Source organism: Lissotriton vulgaris, chromosome 12 (genome assembly GCF_964263255.1).
Source record: "Lissotriton vulgaris chromosome 12, aLisVul1.2, whole genome shotgun sequence".
Lineage (NCBI taxonomy): Eukaryota > Metazoa > Chordata > Amphibia > Caudata > Salamandridae > Lissotriton > Lissotriton vulgaris.
In genome coordinates this window covers 548,714,828-548,739,465 of record NC_141700.1, presented here as the reverse complement: position 1 = coordinate 548,739,465, position 24,638 = coordinate 548,714,828, and the positions used below count along the sequence as shown (strand labels likewise).

Below are 24,638 nucleotides of genomic sequence, written 5' to 3'. Positions count from 1 at the left end.
GACCTTAACAACCTACGTCCCATCTCTAACCTACCTTTCCTCTCAGAAGCCCTGGAAAAATGTGCCCTGACCCAATTAGATAACCATATCACCTCATTCAATCTCCTAGACATATTTCATTCTGGTTTCAGAAAAGGATGCAGTACTGAAACGGCCATGCTCAATATTACAGATGACATCCATCGCTCCTTAGACAGAGATGAATCCTCTCTACTAATCCTCCTTGACCTCTCGGCTGCCTTTGATACTGTCCATCATCCAACCCTTCTTAACACCCTCGAGGGCACCGTACTCAAATGGTTCTCCTCATTCCTTCAAAATAGATCCCAACAAATTAAGCTCAGCCACTGCCTCTCCAAGCCCCAACCTGTCTCACTTGGTGTCCGCAAGGCTCCATCCTCTCCCCTACCTTATTTAACCTATTAATGGAACCTCTCACCCTCATCCTTAAACAAGCTAAAATATGCTACCACCTCTATGCGGATGACACCCATCTATACTGCAGGATTAAATCTCACAATGACATCCTTCACCTCAACGAGACCCTGATTAAAATCCAAGCCTGGTTCCATCTTAATCATCTCAAACTAAACCCCCAAAAATCTGAAATCATCCTTTTCACTCCTAAAAACAACTCCCTCCTCATTCACCTCTGGATCAAGGATATTACAGCTCTCAACTGCCCCCTCTCCCCTCGAATACTATCAAATCCCTAGGCATCAGCATTGACCATAACATGAATCTCATACCACACATCAAAAATGTCGCCAAGGGTGCCCTCTTCACCCTCCACCACCTCAAAAAACTCAAACCTTTCATACCATATGACGACTTTAAAACCGTTGTCCAATCGCTTGTCCTTTCCCGTATTGACTATGGTAACGCCACACTCGCTGGCACCCCTAAAGCACCCCTAAAGCCCACCTAGCACCGCTCAGATCTATCCTCAACCTTGCCACCAGACTTATCTCCGATTGTAAAAAATTCGACCACATCTCTCCGGTCCTAAAAAAACCTCAATTGGCTCCCAATAGGAGGTAGATCCACCTACAAGATTGCATGCATCACGCACAAAGCCCTTCATCTAAGCACCCCCTCCTACCTGGCTGAGAAACTGCAAAAAGCTGGATGCTCCAGGTCCCTGAGGAGCACCAACTCCCTTGTCCTAATCCCTCCCAGACTCCAGCGCAAAAAAAACCAATCTTGTGCTTTTTCTGGGAACGCCCCCACGATCTAGAACTCTCTCCCCCCAAAGATCTTCGATGCAACCCCGCCTACCCTCTCTTCAAAAAAAGACTGAAAATACTCGTCTCAACAAATATTGGGGAACCTAACCGCACTGACGTCTGACTCTCTACACTCCTTGCTCCCTGATTCTCGCCTCCTCCTCAACCCCTTCCCCGCCTCTCATTCTGCCTCTCCCCTTTTCTTCTATCCCTTCTCCCTCTGAACTTCAACACCCCCAACCCCTATTGATCTCCATCACCCTTAAACACGCAGCACATTCTATTACCCTATTTTATGTAACTCATGTTTTAATGCACTTTTGCTTTACTTTATTGTAATTGTTTAACTATCTTGTAAAGCGCTCTGATACCCCCGGGTCCAGTAGCGCTATATAAAACCTTGGAAATGAGGAGGATTCTTTAAGCCACGTTTCAGTGAGAAATATAAGGTCCAGATCAGTAGAGGTAATGAGGTCCACTAAGTGCGAACGTGCAATTAAGGATATTCATTAGTTATCTGTTTTCCATATTGTAACTTAAAGACAGTCTGGACACCTTAGAATGGCACAGATTTTCAAATAATAGCTTCATGTGGTAGAAAAAGCAATGCCTTGGAGGTTATTTGTGTAACCAATAATAGCAATGTGTTGTGGATCCTATCACCAAAAATCAATATTCTGAATTTAATAAACAATCTGTACAATAAAGGCCAGGTTGGGAATTCATAAGATGTATCACAATTCAGATACAGATATCATGCATCCAACATGTACTATGTATGACATAATGTAAGAATGCTAATATTGTATAGTATAAATAGCAGAAAGTGTAGTAATAAAACCCAATTACAAAAGGACAATTAACTCTTTATCCAAATTCAACCACTCCTGGACTTTAATTTGTAGTTAAGTGATATCTAGATTCCCTTCACCTCGACAATTGAGCCCTATCTCTACATCTAGGATGTCTTTAAACATGATCTATTTGGAAAATACTGTGCAAGGTCTCAATTACTGGCATGGTGATCTGCAAAATGTCTTGCCACAGGATGTGTTTATCCATATTTTTAATGGCTCTCAGATGCTCAAGTATCCTCCTTTTGTCTTCAAATGTGATGCAGCCAATATATCTTTAGGAGCAAGGACGGGTCAAGATGTAAAATTACATGATCTGTATTACAAGAAATTTAATTGTCTATGATTTTTTTCTCTGAGTTTTATATAGTGCAAACTTGACCTGAAGGTATCAGAGCGCTTTACATACGCCACAGTTACACTATAAAAGGACACATTCATTTTGTGTTTTGCCCAATGTTTTTTTCAACAGGCTTTAATTCTTAGATGATGTGTTATTATATTTGGTAATAATTCTCGCAGTTGAGTTGTGAGTATCAATATTTTCTACCATCTTATCATCAATAGGACTTATTTAGGTCATTGTTTTTATTTTAGTACTGCTTTAACACGCTCAAGAGGTAGCCTTTCTCCATAAGGTATTGAAAATAGTAAATTTTTCTTTTTTAAAACTTTCTTTGACTCTACAATTACTCATTTCACACAGGACATCATCATAAGGGGTGCTTCATTTTAAGTTGGGTGGGTAACTGCTGTTTGCTAGTAAAATGTTATTGCCAGTAAATATTTTCCAATGGTGATATATTTTTGACTTCACCAACATGGAGAACAACCTAACTTTCTGAATACTCAATAGTAGTAGCATGTATATTGATTGTAAATTCAAGGTTGAAATCATTTGTGTTCAGGTGCCTCCAAAATTTGGTACTAATGTTTCACTTCCTTTCCAAATAATGAAAAGGTCATTGCTTTTCCTCAGCCATAAAACAACATCATGTGATCAAACTATATGTTCCTCCAATGAGCCCATAAACAAGTTGACATAGTTGCGGGCAAAGCTGTCCCTCCTTTGTTGGCTATAATGCATCCGGCCTCGACAAATCTATGCGCCCACTTGCTATGGCGAGTCAGATTTATTCAATGCAAGCTATATTTATGGCCTACCCACCCCTTCTGGCGAGCTGATGAACAGCAGGTGTTCTGTTCCCTCACAGAGTGAAGGCTCATTAAAGATTTTTTTTTAAACCTTGTTTTTATCTTATCACATTTATTCTGTATACAGCGAGAGAGCTCAATAGACAGTTTACAATTGCTTTTCTTTCTCTGACTCCAAAGTTGGAGGATTTTGTAAAGTGAACTGTCAAATGTGCTGTGTTAAAAAGTGTACAATGAAAGGCTGGAGGATGTCATGGATTATTCGAACACACATTTAAATAGCCAAAAGTTAACCATACAAACATTTCAAAATAAATATCAGTAGTTATAAAAGTCCTTGTTTTGTAATTCTGTGTGATGAAAACATGTTTTAATAGAATGGAAACAAATCGGAACATTTTATTTGGTGATGTGAAAATGATAAATATGTTTGCTGAAACCCATTTTTCACAGATTACTGTTTATATGCTTTATAGTTTTATAGTTTCATAAGTAAAACAGCATGTTAGTCGAATTGTTTTGGCCATTTCAGTGGGATATGCGCTGTCTGTAAATGACCGTGCACTACCACTTTATGCTTTAGTAATATATTTATTAAAAGTGAGTTTTTTAAACATGAACTAAGAGACATTCCTGCCCCTGCGCTGATGGTAATGCTATTAGTGAACCAAGAGGCAAGTGGGGTTTATTTGCACCCTATATTCGGGCGATATTCTCGTTATGCATGGAGAATACGTTTAGTCAATTAAATCAAACCAAATATATGGGATAATGAAGAAAAACGTGGGTCTGCAAAATAAATTATTTGCCTAAGGATGACATCATGAGACCAGTTTACGGGTCAAGTACATTACAGTCCAGTCGGGTATATTATTCAAGTTTGCTAGACCTGCAGGTCTAGTAACATTTTTGTGATTTTTCGAGGCTTGCACATATGACTAAATATGAACATATTCTCTTCTAGGCAGAATATAATCATGTACAATAGTACCAGAGTGTGTTGTACATAGACAATAGAATGGGCTTGCAAATAGTAGGCCTTGGCTTGGATACAACATTGGTGTTTAATACTGATGCACAGACTATTAAAATCTAGTGTCCTTATAATAAGAAATTAATTTTCCCTGTTTATGCCATGAATATTTTAACATAATCTTTATTATCCTGAATGAATGAGGCTAAAATCCATCCTCATATCACCAGAAAGCTTCTGAAATACTCAATGAATCGCCCCATCAAACTGTCTGCCCTGTGGTCCCTGCATTCGCCCAGGTCCTGGTACCATACCGTATCATCACCTTTGTTGGTGCCTTGGCATAAACATTGGAATGAATAGTCCATACCCAAAGAGCTGCACCAATTTGAAAATTCAGTCCATATATCTGGAGGAAGGCCCTTTTCCAAGCCCTGATCAATTTGCCAGACCTTGACGGCCGCCTTAACCCAATCTTCCACTTTCGAAGGTAGAGGGTCACTCCATTTCATACATATTTCTCTTCTGGCAATTAGAATAGGATAAAAGAGCATCCCTCTTGGTGACCGCCTCAACAACCTGCTTATTTTCTCATCCCCTCTGAGAAAGACAAGCATTGTCTTCAAGTTGATCTCCCTGCCAAAGATACCTTTTAGGGCGAGTTCTATTCCTCCCCAGTAATCACTCAACCTGGGGCATTAAAAGAAGTTATGGACGTCCTTGGCATCTAAGCAACCACACCTTACACAGTCGGGGAGGATGAGACGCAAACTTGGCAATTTTAGATGGAGTCCTGTACAGACGGTTAATGGTAAAAAGGTGATCCTCTTCAGGTTAGCTGGTTTGACAATAGAGTACAGGAGCCTCAGGGAGTTATCCAAAACCATTTTAATATCTCCCTCATGGAAGGGTTCCACTCCTGACTAAGTAAGGAGGTGCTAGCTTCTTTTCCTTGATCTCCAAAAGCTTCTCATACCACCTTGCAACCTCCTTACTTTTAGGTCTTGTGTCTTGGAGAAAGAGCTCCAGCTCCCAGTCACCCCTAATTTCCTTTTTTGAGGCCGCAAACCAGGAGGACAGTTGAATAAACTTAAATCTAGACAGGTCATATCCAGTCTTTGTTTTTAAGACTTCCATGGATACACTCCCTCCGCTGTCATCAGATCTATCCATGTTGTAATACTCTCCCTCCTAAGTGGTAGACTAAGACCATCTTTTAAGCATAGCAGAGTGCTGGGGTAATCACAAACTGGAGCCAAGTCTGAATAGAAATCCAGGTCGCACCTTCTCCTAACCTTATACCATAAATTCAAAGCAGATCTTAATAGTTTTAATCAAACTTTCTTGAAGAACCTGGGGCGCCAAACTTATAAAGCAGTCCCTCCACGCTCCACTGCCTCACCATCTTCCCAAGGAGCTTCCCCCAAGTAGAGTAATCAGCCTTCGCCAGCAGCATCCTAATGGTTTTGAATTAGAAAGCGGCACAATTCAAATTAAAATCGGGCAGGGCCAATCCGCCCTTGTTGAGCCTACATCAAAGTTTTTTCCATGCCAAACTTGCACTCTTATGGGCCCATATAAAGCTCACAACCATCCCCTGAATTCTATCAATGCCTGATTTTCGAAACCCAAGGGGAATAGCATTGAAGAGGTAAATCAATTTAAGAAGGATAACCATTTTTATTAAATTGACGCGTCCGAAAATAGTTAACGGGAGGTTTTTTCTATCTAGTTAATAGGCGGTATATTTCTACACTTTGCAGATTAAGCTGCGGGATTTTATCTATCTCATCCACTATTGAGATCCCCAGATATCTAAAATGGGGGCCCACTTCCTCATCCCAGTCCTTAACGTTCCAGCACATTACCTCAGTTTTAGAGGTAGTTACTAAGTAGCTAGCAAGGGAGCCAAATTCTGCTAATAGATGTTCCACCCTCGGAATGGATATAACAGGATTAGCCGTATAGATGAATAGATCGTTGGCATAAAGCGCAACCTTACTGCCATAAGGTGGAGAACTAAAAGGAACTACGGAAACATCAGATCTCAGCAGTTAAGCCAGAGGCTCTATATAAATGTCGAATAGTAAAGGTGAAAGAGGGCAGCCCTGCCTTGTCCCTCTTAATATACTGAAGCTGGGAGTCAGTGCGCCATTAAAGAAGATCCTAGCCAACGCACCCTCATAGGCCACCTTAAGTGAATTAAAAAAATTAGGGCCGAATCCCAATACTCTCATTATCTCCAAAGGAACCCCAACACACTCAATCAAATGCTTTAGCAGTATCCAAGGCAACTATTGCCAAGGGGGCTGAGCATTCAATGGCAAAATCTATTGTACCAATAAGCTGTTGAGTCTGTTCCTGAATGTGCCTCTTCGGCATAAAGCCCTTTTGGTCTGGATGTATTGACTGTGGAGCAAACTTAGCCTGTCTCCCCGCTAAAATACTCATGCATAGAGTCTGCATTCAGCAGGGAGATTGGCCGATAAGATTCAGCCCTAGTGGGGTCTTTGGAGGGTTTCAAAATAAGGAAAATTGTAGCCTCTTTCCAAGATCTAGGAACATGTCCGCCCTGTCTATATATTGAATTGAACAGGGTTTCCAAAATCGGTACCAGCTCCTCTATTAAGAGATTATACACTTCATTGGAAAGGGCATCCGTGCCTGAAGCTTTACCATTCGTGCTTTTAGCGAGACTTAAACAAATCTCCTCCTTAGTTATGGGAGCCTCAAGTCTTGCCTTGCATCTTCTAAGAGTCTCTGTATCCGCACCCTTGAGACAGTAGGCGCCGAGCAATCCCGAAGAAGATCAGCCCCCAATGAACCCACTTTTTCCTCCATAATTTTTAAACTTAAGCATTCAGCCTTATTTTCGACATAGTACAGATTTTGTAACACCCGTCTAATGTATGCCTTAAAGGCATGCCATACAACATCTATGGAGGTTGATCCCATATTGTCCTCGAAGTAGGCCACACACGCCTTCTTTAATGCCTCTCCTCATCTCAGAGTCTGTAAGGATAGCCCTCTTTATTGTCCATCTTGGCCTGGGAGGCTTGCTATAACCAACTAGGGAGAAACTGATCTCAGCATGGTCCGAAATATGACCTGGGAGGATATTTACAGTGGTTAATGCTTCTGTAATGGCCCTGCCTGTGAAAAGGTCATCTAACCTTGAGAAATGGGCATACTTTTTACTATGAAAAGTAAAGTCTTGGCTGGCTCCCACCTTATACCTCCACACGTCTAAGAGGGCCAACTCATGCAGCATATTGTTTAGTGTCTGGTGCTCCCGAGAGACATTATCATGACATCTTCTATTAGACCTGTCAAGTGCGGGGTCCAATAAAACGTTAAAATCCCCCCTCAACTATAATAGGAACTGTAGCTTTCATTAAGTTCCATTCAAGGTTAGAAAGATGGGAGAGATGGTCAATATTGGGCCTTTAAAAAACAGCACACACTAGCTCTGCCCCTTCACAATCTAAAGTAGCAATTATCCACATCCCGGATTTATCAAGTTTGGAGGATTTGATAACACAGCCCGCCCTGTTTTATTAAGATGGCAACACCCTTGCAATACGCTGCCTGCACTGAAACTAGAAAACACGCTATCCAGGGGTATTCTGAAAATGCTGCTCGACCTTCAAGGGTTTCTAAGTCGGTTTCCTGAATCAGACATATATGCGCCTTACCTTTCTCCAGGTATTTCATCACCCATCTCCGCCTACACTTGCGCCTAAGCCTGTTAACATTCCAAGATAGGAAAATTAGCTAATTGACTCCGTTCATCTTAAAAATTGTAACTCTGTGCTTTTGTGGACTGTCGCAATGGTGCGGCAAAAAACATTCTGATGTGATAGAGGACATTAAAAAAAAATCCCATTGCTCCCCACCTCGTGCCCAACCACACTTCCCCCCCACCACTCCTGTGCCCTACTCCTCCCTTGGGGAACCGACCCTGACAACATAGTCAGACAGAGTACACACTGGGAAAACTTAATTTGGTCAGGTGAAGAATAGTATGCCCAGTTGTGCCTCCTTCAAAAAGAAAAATTGATGGACATCTGTGTGTCTTTTGCTTTCTTGTCCTAAGTACGCCTTTCCGGTACAAGGAGCACCTGGGTTGGCAGTTCGGGCTGGACTGTTCCCTGGAGGCACAGGCCCAAGGCTGATTTGCATATGGCTGGATCTAAACTGTGGTGGCATTGTGAGCAAAAGAACATTGGATTTAATCCAGATCTGTTGACTGAGGGTGAATGTTTGATTTGCTCTGCATTCCGTCCATCATCTGTGTGTTTTTGCTTCCTTGCCCTAAGTGTGCTGGGTATGCCCAGATGTGGGTCCCAGGCTCGGAAAACATCCTTAACAACGCGGTCAGTACACCGCAATGCTGTTACATCGTGGTCATTACAACGACCGCGATGTAACCACGCTAATTCCATTACAGCGCAAGTCTTTACATCGACGTGCGGTAGATGGCGTGCTAACATTAAAAATAGTGTAGTTTTTACTATCCCAACACCTTCCCTACTGATAAGTGGACTGGAGTTGGAATAGTAAATTACACTTTTCTAATGTTAGCACACCACCTAGAGCAAGTCAATGTAAAGACTTCCGTTGCAAAGGCATAGCGTGTTAACATCGCAGTCGTTGTAACGAATGCGATGTAAAAGCACACGTTGTAATAACACACGTTGTAACATCATACAACCCCAGGCTTACTGTGCCATTGGATTCAAGCTAGCCTGGTTGATGAGGGGTGATGCCACGAAACCGGGCCCAGGATGCTTGTTTCCGGTCCAGAGAGGCCCTGGCTCGGCAGTTCGGGCTGGACTGTTCTCTGGAGGCACATGGTCAAGACTGATTTGCATATGGCTGGGTCCAAACTGTGGTGGCATGGTGTGCAAAAGAACGATGGATTTAACCCAGATCTGTTGACTAGGTGAATGTTTGATTTGCTTGGCATTCCGTCCATCATGTATGTTTCGTTTGCAGTTATGCCTCCTGGTTTGAGATTCAACTTTAAATTCCTCAGTATAGCATCATATGTCTAGCCATAGGTTTATATGCAAAGGTACAGCTACATATTTTGAATGCAGCTTCAAATGCCTGCTTTGTTTCCATACCAATGGTGCATTGTCATATTTCCATGAGTAGCTCCATCTGCATACCGACTGCTTCCTTTAGAAAGCTACAGCCTTACTTTTCGTTTGTTTAAATAATTATTGATTGAACAATTCTGGTTGAATCTTTGGTTTCTGTCTTTCAGGGGGCCACATAGAACAGGATGAACAGGTGAGAAACAGAAGGGGCTGTGTTTTTTATACTGTAATATGTATTTGATGATTGTTGTCAATTGTATTGTTTGTACCCTTGCCATTTGGGTGGTCCAGCTTCTGAAATACTACAGACAAATTAGAAACTAACAGTTAATGTAATAGACACAATGAAAGTAAAGAGTATTAAATGTATTAATTAAAGATTTGCAACAAAAACTTTATTTTCTACCAGATACTTCTATAGGTCACGATGTTTCAGCGTACTCCATTTCTGTTTACCATCCTTTAGAATAATACACAATATAAAACTTGTTTTCAAATATTTTGGTTGAGTTTCTTTGTGGAACAAATAGCTCAAACAAATAAAGTAACCTGCGTGAAAATCCTGATGTGTTTACATATAAAAAAAATACATGAAGCAAATCTGGCACGTTGGCAGATGAACATCTATGCCCTATCCCACTCTTCGAGGTTCACATGGCAGTTCAGATCAGACATGGGACTCTGGGTTTCAGCAAGACAAGATTTGTTGAAGTTCAATCTCAAGAGTCATTTTTTCAAGTGTGGCAACCTCAGGAACCAGAGTGAATGTTTGTGATTCTCTAGTTTTTGGATGTGCCTAATGGCATCAAATCTTTGCTTCAATTGCAGCCACAGCCTGTTATCAGAATTTGTCCAGCTATTGAGGGGCCCCTCACTCCAGCACACCTCATATACCAGCACTGTCCACATGGCATTAGGGGAACAAAAGAGTGACACAGAAGGCAGAGGGCAATCACCATCAGGAGAGTGACACCTAGGGGGAGATGCTGTTCACTAGAACAAAGCACTATGGGAACAAAAGCACATCAGTGCAGAGGGATGGGGAGGCATGTAGGTTAAGGCCTATTCAATTAAACGTGGATGTGGGTAGGAGAGAGCAGAGTTTGTGGTTTTGCGGAGAGTATGACTTTTTTCATCTTTAAGCATGCTTGTCTGCCCATCACCGAAGCCTGAGCACTGTAGGGCATAAATACTACAAGCTAGCCGGATAGTGGAAGTTTGGAATCTGGAAATAATTATGAAACTAATGTGAGATAACGTTTCTGCACAACATTTTTTTATAAGCAGTTATGTCTCCAGCTTAAAGAAACAACACAGAAGTAACTGTTAGCACCACAAACCTAACCAACCAATGCATGAAATATTGACCTCACGTATTGTATTGTAATGTAATTGCATTTCTATAGCGCTTACTACCCCTGATGAGGCGTCAAAGCGCTTTTTCGGCAAGTAGCACGCTACTCCGGGACCCATGAGGATTAGTGTTGAATTAGTATAGTGAAACATGCAAGTACATTTTAGGTGGTGGATACGTTAGTCAGGTATTTGGATTTATAGCAGAAGGATAGAGGAGGACAAAGGTTTGTATTTATATAGCGCTTGTTGACTCACGCTATTCAGGAAGCCTACAAAGGATTAGTTTTGAATTAATATGGTGAAATATGAAGTAATTTCAGTGGTGGATATTAGTCATTTACTTGGAGTGAGAAAGATAGCAGAGGGATAAAAGGGGAAGAAAGATTTGCATTCATGTAGCACTTGTTACCTCTAATGGGATTACAGTTGAAAATTAGTATAGTAACAAAATAGGAAGTAACTAGGGTAGTAGATATGTTATTCAGTTATTTGGGTAGGATATTCGTATAGTTTAATATGGAATTTGAGAAGTGAACATGTTAGTCTGTTAATTTTCGATTGAAAAGGATAGTGGAGGAATAAAAGTGAAAGATGTTTTTGGGGTTTTTTAGGTCTTAGCAATAGGAGGAGGCTTTTGGATGAGTAAAAAGGAGTTTTGGAGGAGAGGACTCAGAGGAAAGAGTTTAGAAAGGTTTGTTGTAGGGGATCGGTATAGTAAAAGAGGTGTCTGATGATGCAAGGAGGGGTAGAGTAGGAGAGAGTCTAGAAAGGGTTATTTTGGCAATCATAGTTGTGGTATGGGGTTTAGGATAAATGAGAGCGTGGATGTAGCGGATATATTGATAGATGTATAGGATGAGACATAGGGTAGTGCATTGGAAGGAGTGGAGAAGTTTGAGATGAGTCAGAAGGTTGGGCTAGAAAGATATATTGAGCGAAGTATAGGCTCAGAAATAGGGTAGTGCATTGGAAATGGTAAATTTGAGGAAAGTGATAAATATATATATATCAATAATTACATTGAAAGTATAGAGATACATAAAGGAGGTAAGTATATGTAGATTAAATATATTGATAGAGGCACAGGATAAGAAATAGGGTAGTGCATTGGATATGCTTTTTCAGGAGAAAAGTAACAGACACACACACAGATCCAAGTACATGGAAGGTACATAGATGCACAATGGAAGTATGTACATGTAGACCAAAGATGATTTTTATTTATTTATTATTATTATTTTTTCTCTCAACAACATATTTATTTTACATGTTTATACAAAGTTGAACCTTGAGGGACCCCTGCTTTTGTGGAGTATGGTTTGGACGAGAAAGGTGGGGTATGGATGACATTAGTTCTGTTTTGAAGGTAGGACGCAATCCTGTCTAAAGCAGTTCCCTCTATGCCGGCTTTATAGAGTCTTTGTTTCAGAGTGTCATGGTCAACCAATTAAAAAGGCAGCTGAGAGGTCCAAGAGGAGTAGCGCAGCAACCTCGTTGCCGTCAACTGTATTCTTTACATCATGCCAGATGGCAAGGAGGGCAGATTCAGTGCCTCTTCCCGGACGGAATCCTGTTTGGAAGTCTGAAAGTATGTCATTCTCTTCAATGAATTGTGACATCTGGGCGAACGCTGCTCTTTCTATCAGTTTGCCCAGGAACGGTCCATTTGTAATGGGTCTGGAGTTGTCAGGGTTCAGCGGGTCCAAGTTTGTTTTCTTCAGTAAAGGGCATTTTATGTATGGAAATATTCCAGTAGTTAAGGAATTGTTGATGATTCTTCTTACTGGAGTGACAGCAGAGGTTGTTAAAAGAATTGTCTTGAAAGTTTGTGGTGGACAGGGGTCAGAAGGGCTGCCAGTAGGCCTGCTTGCTTTGACCAGGTAAGCAAGGTTCAATATAATACAATACATAAAAGAAAATAAATATTGATTTATAATAAAGAACATTCCAAGTAAAGAGTAATATATATCTGAAATCTAAAAAGAAAGAAGAAAGGGGGAAAAAGGGAGGGAAAAGGGGACAAGGATGGGGATGGAAATAAAGAATGAGAGAATATGTATACTGTTATAATCTGAACTCTATACAGTCCTAAAAAGAAAGCTACCATATGAAACAAATCCATACATATCAAAAAACATTGTTAGAAAATATCAACGTCTAGTTACAATCAAGACCAAAAGCCAAGGGCATGTTAATGAGAAAAAGTTTAAAACTAAGCAAAGACAACAAGTAAATCATGGAGGTTTACGAACTTCATCAGCAGTTTGAACTAATGGAGCTGCATGTGAGGCAATGTAAGTTAGATAAGAGGATATAGGGAACCATAAAAGGTCTCTTTTGATGGACACAGAAATAGGGGTAACATAGTTAGTGTCAAGTCTGTGATGAAAACATACTGCATTCTACCAAGCCCGAAAGGTGATATTGTCAGCTTGTTTCCAGTTGGAAGTGATTAAGTGGAAAGCTACTGCTAGTAATGAATCTATAATTTTAGAGACAGGAGGAGATTGGGACCAGCAAGGAGACAGGGAACCTAGAAAAACATTGGAAGGGGAGAAAGGGATTATAGTTTTAAAGATTTTATTAATTTGAGACCAAACTAAAAGCCAAAACTTCTGCACAGGGGGCAATCAAAAAGCATATGATATAAATCTGCATTAGTGCAGGGGCAAGACCAACAATTAGGGGCAGAGTTTGTACCAAAAGAGGCTAATTTTGCGGGAGTAAATAAAAGACGTTGATACACAAAATAAAGGGTTTGAGACGTATTAACATCTCTGGAGGTTTTATGAATTTTGAGCCACAATTTATCCCAAAAAGGAGTCGTCCAACAGTCCTGGAGATCACTTTCCCAAGCCAATTCAACCTTTGTTTTGCTTCTTTTAGAGGAGAGAGATAAACATTTATATAACGATGAGGCTGAGGGAGAGCATGTTAATAAGGGAAAGAGTGTGAGCCTACTGGTTGAAGGGTAAGACTGTGATGATAAGGAACGCAGGTATTGACAAAGTGAATAATGCAAAAGATCATACTGGGATCTATAAGACGAGGGTAAGGCAAATTGTGCCTGAAGATCCGAGAAGGATAAAGGAACATTATTTGACAATAATTGCAAAATCCAAAGTAATCCTTTATTTCTCCACGATTTCCAATAGAAAGAGTGATTTTTAATGCGCAGTAAAGAATTATGCCAAATGGGTTGCTGATATAACGAGGATAGAGAGGGATAGGAGGAAGGCAAATATGGGGCAGGAATTTTGCGAGTATGGGAAATGACCGAAGTCCGGAAAGAAGAAATGTTATTGGTAAAGGCAAGAGACTCTTGAAATTTAAAAGGAGTTATAAAATAATTTTCTATATTCAACCAAATAGGAGACGGCACATCTGGATCAAGAGAAAGCCAACGGGAAGATTGTTTTAATGAGAAGGCAAGATGGTATTTTTTGAAGTCTGGAAATGTTTGATCACCAGAGGTTTTATCCGCCTTTAAAGAGGATAGGGCTATACGTGGAGATTTGTTTTTCCAAAGAAATTTTGTTAAAAGAGAGTCTATTTTAAAAAAATAAAATCCAGGAATACGCACTGGAATCATAGATAAAATATATAAAATTATAGGAGAAAGCATCATTTTAATAGAATCTAGGCGTCCCCACCAGGAGAGAAAGAGTGGATGCCAGCGATCAATAGAGTCTGATAGAGTATTAGTTATGTGATCGAAATTTAATTTTAGCGTGTCCAGAACATTTGAAGAGAACCACAGGCCTAAGTATTTTATCTTTAAAGGTTGCCAGGAAAAACCAGTAGAATTGAAATCGTGTTTAAGGCAAAGTATATTTAGAGGAAGAATTTCACATTTGTCTGAATTAAGACGGTATCCAGATAATTGGGAAAAAATATCAAACTGATTCAGAAAAGATGGGATGGAAGAAGAAGGATTAGAACAATATAAAAGGATATCGTTCGCATAAACAGACATTTTAACATGGGAGGTAGCGAGTTGAAAACCGGTGATTTGATTATCTTTTCTAATTTTGGTTAAGAAAGGTTCTAGAGCAATGATGAATAAAAGAGGAGAGAGGGGACATCCTTGACGTACACCTCTAAGGAGAGGAAAATAATCGGAGATCTTGCCATTAACAAAGATATAGGCTGTAGGGCCAGAGTACAGTAGTGATATAAAGGATGTGAATTTAGGAGGGAACCCTATCCATTTGAGAGCTCGAAAGATAAAATCCCATCCAATCCTATCAAATGCTTTCTCAGTATCTAACGCTATGGCTGCAATAGGATAATCAAGAGAAGATGCTTTGCTCAGGATATTAAAAAAGACTCTGGAATTGTCAGAGGATAAACGACTTTTTACAAACCCCAAATGTTCAGGGCCAATGAGATTAGGTAAAACAGGGTCGATTCGAAGAGCAATAATTTTTGCAAAAATGTTATAATCGAGATTGACTAAGGAAATTGGGCGGTAATTTTTGCAAAGAGAGGGATCTTTATTGTTCGAGGCATGTGGGCTGCTGAATTCATATCTGTGCATAAATCGCCGCCTAGTGTTGGGTCCGGATGATTGCACATTGTTGTCCTGGAAGAGTCTTCGAAGTATCACGAGATAGGTGGCTCCTCCCCTGGACTACAGTGCGCATGGGCATCGCCTCCATCCCCAGATTGTTTTTTTCCGCCATTGGGTTCGGATGTGTGTCGGTTCCCTCTGTCGGAACCGATAGTTGTTAACTCACTTAACTCGAGACCAAAAGGTCTTTAGGCTTGGCGCCGGTATCGTTTTCGTTCGGGTTTACTGTTTTCTCCAGCTCCGAACTCTCGCTGCCCTTCCGCGTGCTCTCGGCGCGGACGGGCCCACTCGACGCTCCAGCCATGGAACGGACTCCGTTTAAACGGTGCCCGGTCTGCAACGCGAAGTACTCGCACCTCGACGTGCACCCAGTGTGCAACACCTGTCTGTCGCCGGACCACAACGAGGCCAGGTGCATGGCCTGCTCGAAGTTCCGGTGCAAGAAGACCCTCAAGATTCGTCGGGCTGCGAGACTCCAGGCCAAACTGTCTGCGCCCCCGCCAGACAACATCTTCGAGGAAGACGTCGGAGACGACGATGTCCAGCAGGTTTCGGACTCTGGCCCTGCGTCCGAGGGGGAGGCCTACGACGCAGGGGACGAGGAGTTTGACGAAGCCGACGACGAGGTAGGGGACGACGATACGGCCTTTGCCACTGTGGGGGATAGCTCTGAGGACGAGCACCCCCGGACTGCCTCAGGGGTCGAACCCCTTCCTGTGGCCCAGGTCGAGGGATCGCCTTCGGGCCTTACCCAAGACCCTGTTACAAGTCCAGCAGCCCCGCCTACGAGCCCAGCCACGGACATTTTGGAGGTGCCACTCACTTTTTCAAAAACGAAAGTGAAGCCTTCGGGTTCAACAGCTCCGGCTTCGAAACCGAAAGTGAAAGCCGTACAGAAGGCTCTGGAGGCGTCAAAACCTAAGAAATCCAAAATGGCCGACATGGACAGTCCAGCCAAGATGGCCGACCCGAAGGCATCTGGGTCGGTGCCGAAAGCAAAGTCGTCCGATGCGGCTGCGTCGGCGCCGAAGATGGTCGCGGTCGACGACCCGAAGAAGGCTTCAAAGAAGCGTCAAGGCGATCCCAAAGCTCAGGCTTCCCCGGCCCCGGCCGCCGGAGCCAAGGAGGGTACCGCGTCGACTCCGAAGACACTGCCTCTCGCCGACACAACTCCCAAACCAGGGAAATCAAGCGATACGGTCGCTCCCTCTCCAGCCCTCTCGAAGAAGGTCCAGGAGTCCCTGCAACGGATTCGAAAAGCCGCGGAGCTTCCAGACCCTGAGGCTGGAGTGTCGAAGCCCGCGCAGAAGCCGTCCAAGGCGCACACGCCTATCCGCTTCACCCTACCGCCGAAGTCGACGCCGAAGGCCTTCGTTCCGAAGCAGGTAGCTGGGGTGCCCTCGAAGGAGGTGTCGACGCCCAAAGCGTCTCCGGTGGTGGCTAAACCTCGGCTCCAACCACTCTCGGAGGAAGAACGTCGTGAAGTCATCATCGACGCCAATACTGGGAAACTGTCCCTCCTCAAGAGAAAAATCACCACGGAGCCGGTGCTAGAACACTTTCGCATTCCTCTAAAAAATAAAAGGGACTCTGCGGGTGCTTCAGCGCCTCCGGCGCCGGCATCCCCAAGTGACCTGCCGCGTTCCCCAACTCGCTCTACCACGGGGGATGACGACGAGGAAGAGGTCGAGTACAACTATCCGGCGTACTCGGATCCGGAGGAGGAACATGTTCCTTGGTCTGCCGGAGGCGACCCCGAGGACCCGCAGTCGGGTCAGGAACCACATCTCTTTGCGCCAAAAACTTCGCCAACGGAGGACTCTGCTGCCTTCAACGCGCTAATCGAGAGAGCTGCAGCTAACCACGATGTCGAGCTGCACTCCGATCCTGTGGATGTAGACTTTTTGTTCGACACTTTCTCTGTGGCCGAAAAGTCAATCAAAACTCTGCCAATGCTCAAGGGAGTGCTCAAGCACGCGCAGGAGGTCTTCAAGGAGCCCACTCGGGCACGTGTTATCAATCCACGCATTGATAAAAAATATAAGGCAGCGCCCTCGGATCCAACCTATATCAAGGGACACTTGCCACTAGACTCTTTGGTCGTTTCCAACGCTCGCAAGAGGGCGAACTCACAGACAACTGGTGACGCTCCTCCCCCAGACAAAGAGTCGAAAATATTTGAGGCCTCAGGGAAGCGGATTGCTGCACAGGCAGCTAACATTTGGCGCATCTCGAACACTCAGGCCCTACTCGCACGCTACGATAGGGCTCATTATGACACCCTAGAGGCACTACTGCAGCACTTGCCTGACCAGTACAAGGAGGCAGGGGAGATGTTAATTCAAGAGGGAAAGCTCATCACAAATGCTTCCATAAAATGTGCGCTAGATGTGGCTGATACGGCATCCAGGGCGATCAACACTAGTGTGTTGCTCAGAAGGAATGCATGGCTTAGGATTTCAGGGTTTAAACCTGATATACAAACGACCATCCTGAACCAGACGGTTAATCCTGACCATTTGTTCGGCCCTGAGGTGGATGCGACGCTTGAGAAAATGAAAAAAGATACAGACACGGCTAAGTCTATGGGGGCCCTTCAATCTCAGCAGTTTCGGGGTGGCTCCTTTCGCCGCTCCAATACCAGAGGCACCTCAAGGGGTCAGGCATCGCAATCCACTCAGTACTACAAAGGCAATACCCAAACCTCATACACCAACAAGGGTAGAGGTGGCTACAGAGGCAACAACATCAAAGGCAGGGGACGTGGAAACAACAGCTCCAGGTCCACCGCCGCCAACAAGCAGTGGCGCCTTGTCACTGCCCCCCGACCACACAACACCGGTCGGGGGGAGACTCCAGCAGTTCCTGCCCGCGTGGAGATCCATCACCACGGACAGGTGGGTCAAGTCTCTTATCCAGTACGGTTACTGTCTGGAACTTACCTCCACTCCACCGAACATACCTCCAAGAAGCCGTCCTATGTCCGGCGAGCACTTGCTCTTGTTGCAGCAGGAAGTTCAGGTCATGCTGCAAAAAGGCGCAATAGAGCTCGTCCCACTGCAGGAAAGGGGTACAGGAGTTTACTCTCTGTACTTTCTAATCCCCAAAAAGGACGGTTCCCTGCGGCCCATTCTGGACCTCAGGCCCCTCAACTGGTACATTCTCTCGGAGCATTTCCATATGCTCACGCTGCAGCAGGTGCTCCCTCTGCTTCAACAGGGGGACTTCCTGGCTACGCTGGATCTGAAAGACGCATACTTTCACATCCCCCTGCATCCTTCCCACAGGAAGTATCTCAGATTCACGATCCAAAACCAGCACTACCAGTTCAGGGTTCTGCCGTTCGGAGTCACCACAGCGCCAAGGGTCTTTACGAAGTGCCTGGCGACTGTGGCGGCGCATCTGCGACGCCAGAACGTCCACGTCTACCCTTACCTGGACGACTGGCTCATTCAAGCAAAAACAGAACAACAGTGCGCCGACCACGTGTCCCGCACCATTCATCTCCTGCACGATCTGGGATTCTCTCTGAACTACCCGAAATCCCATCTTCAGCCCGCCCATGTACGACAGTATCTGGGCGCGACAATAAACACTCTGGCAGCCACTGCGCAGCCAAATTCAGTGAGAATCGCCAGTATCCAAGCGCTGATCCAACGATTCAGACCTCAACACTCGCTTCCAGCGAAGGTGTTCATGCAGTTGATAGGCATGATGGCCTCCTGCATCTCCATTGTCCCGCACGCGAGGCTACATATGCGTCCGCTTCAGGAGTGCCTGGCACGTCAGTGGACTCAGGCTCATGGGCAACTGACAGACCTAGTGTTGATGAGCGGTCGGGCATACAACTCTCTGCATTGGTGGAATCCACAAAACCTTTGCAAGGGCCGACCATTCCAGGAGCCTGTGCCGCAGATCCTGACAACGGACGCTTCTCTCCAGGGATGGGGAGCGCATGTCCTCCACTACACGGTGCAGGGACTATGGACACTACAGCAAAGGAAGATGCACATCAATGTGTTGGAACTGATGGCAATCTTCATGGCCTTAAAGGCGTTCAAAGTACATCTGTGCAACAAGGTCGTGTTGATCCGGACGGACAACATGACAGCCATGTACTACATTCAGAAGCAGGGAGGCACACACTCTCCGCAGCTGTCTCATCTGGCTCAGAGCATGTGGAAGTGGGCCATTCAGAGGAACATCTTCCTCATGGCGGAGCATCTCCCGGGCAAGGACAACCAGATGGCGGACCTGCTCAGCAGGCACAGCCATCAAATGCACGAGTGGGAGATACATCCATCAGAGACTCCAACCGTACTTCCAAAGGTGGGGTCATCCAGAGATAGACCTGTTCGCCACAAAGGAGAACGCAAAATGCCAAAGCTTCGCCGCCAGATTCCCACACCCGCAATCACAGGGCAATGCGATGTGGATGAACTGGTCAGGCAGATTTGCGTACGCTTTTCCCCCAGCACCTCTGATACCGCTGGTGGCACGCAAGCTCAGGCAGCACTCGATGACTCTCATCCTGGTTGCTCCGACGTGGGCTCGCCAACCATGGTACACCACGTTTCTAGAACTGTCCGTGGTATCGCATCAAAGGCTTCATCTCACTCCCAGCCTTCTGACGCAGAGCCATGGCGACATTCAGCACCCAGATCCGCAACAGCTCAACCTGGCGATCTGGCTCCTGAAGTCCTAGAGTTTGGCTACCTCAATCTTCCCCCCGATTGCATGAACATCATTCGGGAGGCAAGGAAGCCCACTACTAGAGCTTGTTATGCGGCTAAATGGAAGAGGTTTGTCATTTACTGTGTTAACCACAATATTGACCCGCTAGATGCTTCCATTCAAAACATCATTTGTTACCTGTTCCACCTGTATCAATGCAATTTGGCGTACTCTTCCATCCGCATTCACCTGTCTGCTATGGCAGCATACCTTCAAAACAGGCAACACCTGTCACTTTTTAGGGTTCCTGCTATCAAGGCTTTTCTGGAAGGACTCAAAAGAGTCATTCCGCCAAGGACCCCACCAGCTCCAGAGTGGAACCTCAATGTGGTTCTTACTAGACTGATGGGTCCTCCCTTCGAGCCATTGCACTCTTGTGAGCTACAGTTTCTGACTTGGAAGGTTGCTTTCTTAGTAGCAATTACATCGCTACGGAGGGTTAGCGAGCTGCAGGCGCTCACCATTCAAGAACCTTTCTTCCAAGTACATGCTAACAGGGTTGTGCTCCGCACTAACCCTAAATTCTTACCCAAGGTTGTCTCTCAATTCCATATAAACCAGACAATTGAGTTGCCGGTGTTTTTTCCAAAACCCAGAGACGCTGGCGGAGCGGATGCTCCACACCCTTGATGTTAAGAGAGCCTTGATGTACTATGTAGACAGGACCAAAGATTTTCGCAAAACCAAGCAGCTTTTTGTTGCTTTTGCCACACACCACAAGGGAAACGCTATCTCCAAACCTGGGATCGCTAGGTGGATCGTGAAATGCATTCAGATCTGTTACGCTAAAGCTAAGCGCACTCTCACTATCCCACCGAGGGCCCATTCCACCAGGAAGTTGGGGGCCTCTATGGCTTTCCTAGGTAACATTCCCTTAGAAGATATCTGTAGAGCAGCCACATGGTCTACCACACATACTTTCACTAAACACTACTGTGTAGACGTGCATTCCAAACAGCAGGCAGCTGTTGGTCAGGCTGTTCTCAAAACACTTTTTCAGACTGCTGCAGCTGGCACGGGCGGCCGCCGCTAATGGAGGGACTGCTATGTATTCTATGCACAGATATGAATTCAGCAGCCCACATGCCTCGAACTGCAAATGCTACTTACCAGTATGCATCTGTTCTTGGCATGTAGGGCTGCTGACATTCATATCGCCCACCCTCCTCCCCGGCGCCTGTAGCAGCTGCAGTATTCATTCATATGTATATTTATATGCTCATAGCATGGTCATCACTCACATACTTCACTCCATCTCTGCCAATGGCTGAAAACAATCTGGGGATGGAGGCGATGCCCATGCGCACTGTAGTCCAGGGGAGGAGCCACCTATCTCGTGATACTTCGAAGACTCTTCCAGGACAACAATGTGCAATCATCCGGACCCAACACTAGGCGGCGATCTATGCACAGATATGAATGTCAGCAGCCCTACATGCCAAGAACAGATGCATACTGGTAAGTAGCATTTGCAATCCTTAGGGATTAAACAGATGATGGCTTCCTGAAAAGTACCAGAAGAGGCGCCAACAGCAAGAAAAAAATTGAAAAGATATAAAGGCGTGGGAGGAGAAGATTAGCGAAATGAGCATAGAATTCAATAGAAAAACCATCCGGACCTGGAGCCTTTCCCCTCTTCAATGCAGAAACTGCATGAGAAATTTCAGAAAGAGTGATATCTGTATTTAATGAGGAAAAATCAACACTGGGAGGGGATGGACGATCAATAGAATGAAAATAGGAATCAAGGTCAGTTGAGGACAGATGATGTTCAGGGGCGTATAATGTTTTGTAGAAAGAAACAAATTCATTTAAAATGTCATTGTCTTTAACTAAGGAGATACCAGCATTATTCCGTATGGATCCTATTCTAGTGCGATCCCGCCGTATCTTTAAAAAATTTGCCAATAACTTCCCCATTTTATTTTGACCTCCATAGTAACGCGCGCTACTCTTTAAAAGGTATGAAGAAGCGGCTTCCGTAGAAAATGTATTAAATTGAAATTTGGCCTCAATAAGTTTTTTTAGGGAGAGTTCAGAATTTGAATGATAGTAAGAATATTCAAGTTGTTTAATCTCAGCAAGTATTTGGGCTGTTTTGGTTTCAAGGGATTTCTTTTTACGAGAAACAAAGTTTATAACAAAGCCTCTGGCAGCCGCTTTAAAGGAATCCCAAATCATAACTGGAGAAGAGTTTGGGATCGAATTTGTTAAAAAGAATTCGGAAGCAAACAAGGAGAATTGGGGTGTAAACTTAGGATCAGTTAGTAAAGTATTGTTAAATCTCCATCTACGGGCATGTGGAGTGAAGGGTAACAAATCCAAATCTACAAAAACTGGAGCATGGTCCGAAATTAAAATAGATCCAATTTCAGAATGGGAAACCTGCTGAGATAGGGATTTACTAAAGAAGAGTAATCTATTTGAGATTGTGAGTGGTGTGAAGGGGAGTAAAAAGTATATTCTCGAATATCTGGGTTACAAAGCCTCCAAATTTGCGTCGAATAGTGGAGGCAAATTTGGAATGCATCTTAGTGTTGGAAAATCTAACAGAAGAGTGTCTATCCAGTATAGGATCAAGAACCTGATTACAATCGCCTCCAAAAATAATATATTCATCATTCATCATAAGAACCTTCTCAGATATAAGAGACCAAAAAGCAGTATCAACAGTAACTGGTGCATTAGTGTTAAACAGAACTAAAGGAATTTGATGTATGAGAAGCCTGACTATTACCCAACGACCTTCCGTATCACATTCCTGATGGGAGACGGATACCTGATATTTTTTGTGACACAAAATAGAAACTCCGTTTTTCTTTCCTAGGGCCTGAGAAGAAAAAACATTACCAACCCAACCTCCTTTTAATTTAGACGCTTCAGCATCAGATAAATGTGAGTCTTGAATTAGCGCTATGTCAGCATTTAGTTTAGATAAGTAGGTTAATACCCGTTGTCTTTTTATGGGGTTATTTATACCCTTAACGTTCCAAGTAACAACTCTGAATGCAATCAAGCAACATTAACTTGAACAATTATTATGCAAGAAATAAAAAGAGGAAGCTTATTACTGAGAAAATTGTATAAACTTAAAACATAAAAGTAAATATAACATGTGAATTTAACTTGAACAGATATTATGTAGAAAATGTAAAAGATAAAGGTAAATATGAAAGAAAGAAAAAGAGTAAGGTGATAAGAAATAAAACAAGAGTTACAGATTGAACAAAAAGGAATAATAGAAATAAAGATTTCATCCAAGAGAAAAGGGAAGAGAAACATAGGAAGTAGGAGAGGAGAAAAAGCACTGAAAAGGGAGAAAGAGAACCGAAGACAAAAGAGAAGAAAACAAGAAATACAAACCAACAATATAACAAACAACACATATGAATGCATTAGAAAATCTAAAAGACATACCATAAAAATCAATTAAAGTGGGGATGGAGGAACCACATAGGGGAAAACAGCACACCGTACGGAAAACTCCAAGAGGACACAGGAAAGGGAGAACAGCCTCCAGGAATAAAATGAAAAATTCACACATCAAGGGGGGGCACAGAACCGCACCTAATAAAAAAAAAAGAAGACATTAGGAGAGTATCTTAGGTCAAACAAGCTACAACAAAAATTAGACTGAAGACAAATAACCGCAGATAAAAGTTGGACAATCAAAAAGCATTAAAACAATTATAATCGAGGAGTGTCCATAGAATCATCACCGCAGGAGTTGAGGAATTGTTGAAGAAGTGCAGGATCTTCATAGTTTGTCGTTTTGTTATTATAAGTCACTTTGAATAGGCCCGGATGAAATAATCCATAACGTGCATTCAGGGAGCGAAGAGCAGGTCTCATGTCCAGAAATTGTTTGCGGCGATCTGCAGTGGCTTTAGCGTAGTCTTGGGCGAAGAAGAGATTGGCGCCATTCCAGGTAAGCTTCCCCTTTTGTTTGGCTGTCTGAAGAACCTTAAGCAGATCGGTATACTCTAGAAAGTATGAAATAACTCCTCTAGGTTTCGTAGAAGAAGATGTAAAATTGGAAAAGCGGGAGGGTGGACCCAAGCGGTGAGCACGTTGAATATTCAACGGAGGAGAAGTTGGAAGATCGAGAAGAGTTGGCAGGAAGGTTTGAAAGAAGGATATAGGATTAGGACCTTCAAGACCTTCCGCAAGGCCATAAATACGTAGATTATTACGTCTGCTGCGGTTTTCCAAATTTTCAATCTGTTGTTTGAGTAATTGCACCTCTTTTTGCACTCCTGGAACTTGGTCAGAGATTGCTTGTATTGAGGACATTTTCCTCTCAAGATCTGCCACTTGCTGTGCAGTGTGTGACCAGTTGTCCTCAAGACTCTGCAGTCGGGCATTCGTTTCAGCCATGTACGGTTTTAGTGAGCATATTTCTTCCAGGAGAAGTTCCATAGAAATGGAAGAAGGCGTGTTGGTGGGAGGAGGATTTGTTTTCACTCGCTTTCCTGATACAGCAGGAACTTTAGAGTTGAGTTTAACGCCTGGTCGAGAAATAGTAGGAGAGGAGCCTTTGAGACCGACAGGTTCAGTAGATTCGTCATCCATAGTGTCCTGTAACATGCTGAAAGGATTACTGTCTTCTACCGGTACATAAGTATTATTAATAATTTGAGAGTTATGTCGGTTAGAGCGTGC

At 43.6% G+C, this 24,638-nt stretch overlaps 1 protein-coding gene across 2 annotated transcripts in view; it reads left to right on the top strand.

Moving 5' to 3' along the window:
- The window catches only part of NUDT17 (nudix hydrolase 17), a 373,515-nt gene that overhangs the window by 148,785 nt on the left and 200,092 nt on the right, over window positions 1-24,638 (top strand). For both annotated transcript variants that reach the window (XM_086945356.1, XM_086945357.1), the window contains exon 4: window positions 9,481-9,506. In XM_086945356.1, the coding sequence (XP_086801482.1) occupies window positions 9,481-9,506 (26 nt within the window). The remainder of the gene's footprint in view (window positions 1-9,480; window positions 9,507-24,638) is intronic.